This window comes from Pelmatolapia mariae, linkage group LG10_11 (genome assembly GCF_036321145.2).
Source record: "Pelmatolapia mariae isolate MD_Pm_ZW linkage group LG10_11, Pm_UMD_F_2, whole genome shotgun sequence".
In the NCBI taxonomy this organism is placed as follows: Eukaryota; Metazoa; Chordata; class Actinopteri; order Cichliformes; family Cichlidae; genus Pelmatolapia; species Pelmatolapia mariae.
This window is the reverse complement of record NC_086236.1, coordinates 45944001-45950000: the sequence shown is the minus strand read 5'-3', so window position 1 is coordinate 45950000 and position 6000 is coordinate 45944001. Positions and strand designations below refer to the sequence as shown.

Genomic DNA, 6000 nt, shown 5'->3' with positions numbered 1-6000 from the left:
TCTACATAGAGTAGGGAACTACTTAGACTCGCTGGGCTTTTTACCATCACCTGCGGTTTATAGCGGTGCACACGCTGTAGCGGTCACTCCACACCTTTTCCTGTGCAGAGGAGCGGGAATTCTGCAGACAGCTGACATTTGTAACGCAGGGAAACATCAGCACTTTTATACGCTCCATCATACTTTTAATCAGCAACTTTCTTAAGTGTAGAAAACATTTTTTCCTCCTCTGGATTTTTCTCTGTCCAGTCTGCTGGTTTAAGATTTGCCTCCATTACCCATTTTTACTCAACCCAGAACATTTGACGAGAATGGAACAGCTCTAATGAGGTTATAATGGCCTGTACCTCTGAACCGTGAGTTTGTTGTAACGTGTTTTTTTTTTTCTCTCCGCCCGCTTTTACGCACAAAGATGAGTTCGGAGAGGCCAAACTTTCTCTCTCAACCCGTGGTGAAGAACGTTTTCATGTTTCGAAACGGCGATCCATACTACGATGCTCGGCGGATGGTGATAAACCAAAAGAGGGTGTGCAACTTTGAAACCTTGCTAAGAGAGGTGACGGGCGGCATACAAGCCCCGTTTGGAGCCGTGAGAAACATTTACACACCGAGAGGAGGTCATAAAGTTGACTGCTTGGAGAGCCTGAGGAGCGGGGAGCAGTATGTCGCTGCTGGGAGGGAAAAATTCAAAAAGCTAGAGTAAGCATAAATTGTGGTTTAGGCAAATAAGCTAGCCTACTTTTATAAGGCTTTCACGCTGTGTCATTATACAGACGTCTATAAGCATTAGATGCATACAGCTGTAGATGACCAGGAATAAACCATCTACCAGTTGCTGATGCATTCAAGAGGGAAAGCTGGCCATTAGCAATCATTGTTAATCGAGACTCATGCAAATTTCTTTTGAAATATCCCTACTGTTTCATAATCATTGTAGCTGACATTAGCAAATATATATATATACGCAAATCGAGCCAATTGTCAGACACGGAGCTGAGTCGTGGCTTTAAAGTTTTGCATCAGTGCTGACTCACGGCAGTGATGAATGAGATCAGCACTGTAGAGAAGTGTACTCTGCCCTAGCCTAAAAATAAGTGGCCTCATGCAGCAGATAATGAGATTTGAGCAGCCACTTATTCATAGAATGCAATGGAGAAGCAGCAGAGGGGAAGTTAATGTATCCCAGATGCAAAAAGATTGCATACTGTCTCCATCTTCCTTTATTTTTACAGTAAAAACCAGAGAAAGTGCATGCAGATTTTTTTCTTTAAATATTCAGATAAAAATGTTTGGAATATCAGCTGTGATGATGCAGGAACAATTGAAATTGCTCTCTGTATAACAACATATTAAATTTTGTGCAGTAAAAAGCTGCACATTTGGTATTTGACTTTATGCGACAAGTGGCTAAATTCGAGCTGTTTAACTCTTGGTACAGCTTTCAGCAGTTAGCAAATTCTCATCCCTAACTGCTGAAAAACGTTATTCTGCATGTGTGGGGTGCAGAATACCTTACAGAACAGGAAACCTAACCTTTACTTCATGTTATCTCTTGTTTTTAGTTATCTACAGATTGGCTCCAGGAAGAAGAAAATGATGCAGACCGTTCCAATGCAGGTACGGCAAAGCGGCTTCAAAAGTCAGTAAGATCCATGCTGTTAGAGGGTAACAGTGTTAACAGCCTGAAATTCCCAGGATTTTTCTTTTTTTTATAGCTGGCTTCAAACTAACAATTAGAAGAGATGGTTTATATAATTTACAGTTCCAGTAATCCAGCTAGACTCCTCAAATGCTCTCTTACTACATCAAGTCCACAGGTTGCATTAGATTTAGTTTCAGATACTTTAGTGTGCTGAAGTAGCTACATTTCAACTACAAACTTGTTATGTCCAGTTTTTAACATCCAAAACTGCCTCAAAATGAAAAATATATTTGGGAACACCCACAGTGTAAAGATTTTATGAAGATCCTTGAAGAAAGGTGTTATGTTTAGCATTCCCCCTAATTGTTCTCTGTGAGGAATCACTGTGTTGTCGTCTCAGTTTCCATGCATTATTGATTTATGGATCATAATCATCCCTCCTTTTAATACATCTTTAATGCATCAATGAAGTCAGAGCCAAAGGAGCTTAAAGTCAGGTAGCCCACAGGTTCATGACCTCCTTATTTTTTTTTTAAAATTAATATAAAATGTATCCTGGCGAAAGCACAGAATGGTCTAGTAGAACCCAAAATAACAAATTTTGCTGACTTCATTTACATTATGGACAAGATGTCAGAAAACAAAGAGGTGCAGAATTTGACATGCTAATTGCTGTCAGAGAAAATAATGGGGCACTCCAAATTTTGTCAGGGTATTCTAAAAAGCGTGCAGCCCATTTTTAAAATTATTATAATTTATTTTTTTTAACTTATGACCACAACTTTAAAGACACTAGCTGTCATCATCTGCTCCTCTTGACTGTAATGTGTTTATCGTTCAAAGAGAACGTGCTCTTGATTATGTCTCATCACCCGCTGCAAGAACTTTCATTATAGATGACCTTGTTAATTGTTGTTTACTTCACTGGTATCTAGCGAGTGCACACTCAAGATATAACTGAGTAGGTGTGTGATGTGGCAGAGGTTCCATTTAAATGATGCACTGAAAGAACAAGGAGTTTCCTTTGGTTTTTTTTTGCTGCCAAGTGGACTATGTACAAGGACACTAAAACGAGCCGTGGGGACTTTTTGCCCACTATAGAATGAAAGATCAGATACTGATAAACAAATCGATAGAAAAAAAAACTTGTGCGATGTCCCTAGAGACTGATGCATGCCTTGCCTTGCTTGGTTTCTTCCTGATTTGGATTGGTTAGCTAGGTCTCACAAAAAACATAAAATAAATAAAAATAATTATATTCTCTAGCAAACAGCAGATTTCAGGATTTTTGATTGTGGTGTTTTATCATCTTCTGTGGTTTCCAAAGCCTCTCTCTGTAGTATGTTGTAGCATTTTCTCCCGGTGTGCAGTGTGCAGTTGGCTTGCTGTTGAAAACTGGTGTACCACTGAACATGCACCGCCCTTTATTTATCTAAGATTTTTTAATTTTACTTCTGACCTTCACACCTCAGTTGCCAGGTTGCACTCACACACACCAGAAGACTTTTAATATAACTCCTCCCTCATCCCATTCTCCCCTAGGATGCAAGTCTTAGTCTCACAGTCACAGTAGGTTACAGGTGTTGTGGGACAAAACCTGCAGAGCTTATTCTCTGCAGCCTCACATCACTGGGGAGCTCATTCTTTTGCTGTCACGGACATCACAGATGATTTTAGTGTGGACAATAGCGGATTTTCTTTCCCTTTAGAAGTAAAAGCTTTGATGTTGCTCTTTCTTTATTTTGTACTTTGGTGTACTAAAAATGGTTAAAATGATTTTACAAAGCAGTTTAATTACTGTCAAATTGTTGTTGCTAGTTTTGACTCTAGAGCTTGCATGCTATTTTTAACCCTGATGAGTCTTTTGTATACAGTATTTAGGTTGAAGGGTTAGTAAAGTGCCCATTCTGTTTGGACTCCAGTATGAGCATTGGTCTGCAAAGTCCCTAAAGTTTATACAGGTCTGTTGTTTTGAGCCTCCAGATCCCAAGTGGACAAGGTGATTCACCAACAAGCTTTTAACTTAGTCCTGTTATCACAAAACAGAAATGAGACAGTGTTTACTCATTCAGCTTAGTGCATTATTAAAAACTGCATTAATAGGTTTTTTCTTCCAGATAAATTTAATTAACAGCTGTATGTTTGATATAGACTTATTGACGCTTTTTGACTGTTTCTTTTTTTCTCTTTTTTTAGATTAAACCATTTCCACCAAATAGAATCATTGTGTCAGCTCGATTCCTGAAACCCATCAAGGAGCCATGCACCATATTGTAAGCTGAATTTTCATTTTTCAAGTTTTTAACTTCACTTTGGAAAAATTCTTCTTAAATTGTCCCATTATTTGGATTAAATAAACAATTTAAATATATGACCAATTTGGACATAGAAAAGAAGTAGATGTAGTAGATAGGTAGCGTAAGAAAAACTGGACTTGACACTGGAAACTGAAACAGTTTGCACCAAAGTTCTTCCTCTTTTTTTTTTTAACTGTGTGCATTTCCCTTCCATAGTGTGGTGGCAAATGGTGATATATTGAACTCCGCAGTGAGGCTGTTGGTCCACCAGAGGATACTGGGCGAGTTTGACAAGATACTAGAAATGATTACAGAGAAGATGGGTTTAAGAGTCCTCGGAGGAGTTAGAAGGTAGGTGGACAATTTCAAAAAACAAAAAATTGCATAAATGGACTGCATTTCTTTGCAAACTTAATGATTTATTATATAAACTAATTTGCATCAGACTTTCAACACATGCACTTCCGTTACAGCAGATTATTCCTAATTGCATATATTTGCATTATTGAATTTTGATTTCTTCTCTCAAAATGTATTTACTACCAATGCTAAAACGTATTTTCTTTTTTTAAGTAAAAATATACACTACCAGTCAAAAGTTTGGACACACCTTCTCATTCAGTGGTTTTTCTTGTTATATTGTAGGTATATACTGAAGACACCAAATATAAGAATTTAAAATATAAAACATGTTTTGAGTTATTTAACTTTTTTGTTTACTATACAATTCCATATGTGTTCATTCATAGTGTTGATGCCTTCAGTGAGAATCTATAATGTAAATAGTCAGAAAAATAAAGAAAAACCATTAAATGAGAAGCTGTGTCTAAACTTTTAACTTGTAGTCTATCTGCTCTGACATTATATGAAACATACATTCTACTGGCACAACAGAAGTCGGTATGCTTCATTTTTCAACCAGCTCAATAAACAATCACATGGAGATTTTGAAAGCAATCAGTAACACAGATGGGACTGACTTTGGAAAAATGCTGCAAGCACATGATGTAAACAATAAGGCTTTTGATTCTCTTTGTGTGTTCTAGTCTCTTTACCTATGAAGGCCAACAGGTGACTGAGGGGAATCAGTTAGAGAGCGGTCAGCTTTATGTGGCTGTGGGAAGAGAAAAGTTTAAGAAGCTTCCTTACAGTGATCTGCTCTTCACCAAACCCAGAGGGACGAGGCGAGTCAGAGGGTAAAGAAAGTAACACTTTATCTTAACACTGAGTGCTTGATTTAAAAACAAAAATGAAGACTTGACATATACCAAACTGTCACACATCTAAGATCTGCAAAATGATGTCATTAGGTTTGAAATTTTGCATTTGATTTAGCCTGCATTAAAAATAAAAACAAGCATTTTTACAATAGAATTGCACACGAATAGCAGTGAGTCATGAACACCGTTAATATCCATCACTATGTGTAGTCTTGAGTCATTCATGAAGAGCTGTGGAACTTTAAAAATAGAATACTATGGTGACCAGGGATGCTTCTTGGAAACCGTACAGTTTGTGTTTAGATCTTTTCCACTGGGGCAACTAATTACTCCTTTAGGGCTACAAATCTGCTTTTAATTCTCTTGAAAACTACAATCCTCACACATGTTCCATCTGTATGAAGGTGTTCTGTTTGAAATGATTATGATTAAAGATAGATATTATAGGCACGTACATCACACAACTATGAAGAGCTTCTTAATTACAGTGGCTTGCAAAAGTATTCGTCCCCCTTGAACTTTTCCACATTTTGTCACATTACAGCCACAAACATGAATCAATTTTATTGGAATTCCACGTGAAAGACCAACACAAAGTGGTGTACACGTGAGAAGTGGAACGAAAATCATACATGATTCCAAATATTTTTTACAAATAAATAACTGCAAAGTGGGGTGTGCGTAATTATTCAGCCCCCTGAGTCAATACTTTGTAGAACCACCTTTTGCTGCAATTACAGCTGCCAGTCTTTTAGGGTATGTCTCTACCAGCTTTGCACATCTAGAGACTGAAATCCTTGCCCATTCTTCTTTGCAAAACAGCTCCAGCTCAGTCAGATTA

At 37.7% G+C, this 6000-nt stretch overlaps 1 protein-coding gene across 1 annotated transcript in view; it reads left to right on the top strand.

The window, feature by feature from the left end:
- The window catches only part of LOC134635666 (doublecortin domain-containing protein 2-like), a 25125-nt gene continuing 19125 nt past the window's right edge, over positions 1-6000 (top strand). Inside the window, exons 1-5 of the mRNA XM_063485093.1 lie at positions 1-699; positions 1563-1617; positions 3839-3915; positions 4156-4290; positions 4986-5135. Of these exons, the coding sequence (XP_063341163.1) occupies positions 413-699; positions 1563-1617; positions 3839-3915; positions 4156-4290; positions 4986-5135 (704 nt within the window). The 5' untranslated portion in view covers positions 1-412. The remainder of the gene's footprint in view (positions 700-1562; positions 1618-3838; positions 3916-4155; positions 4291-4985; positions 5136-6000) is intronic.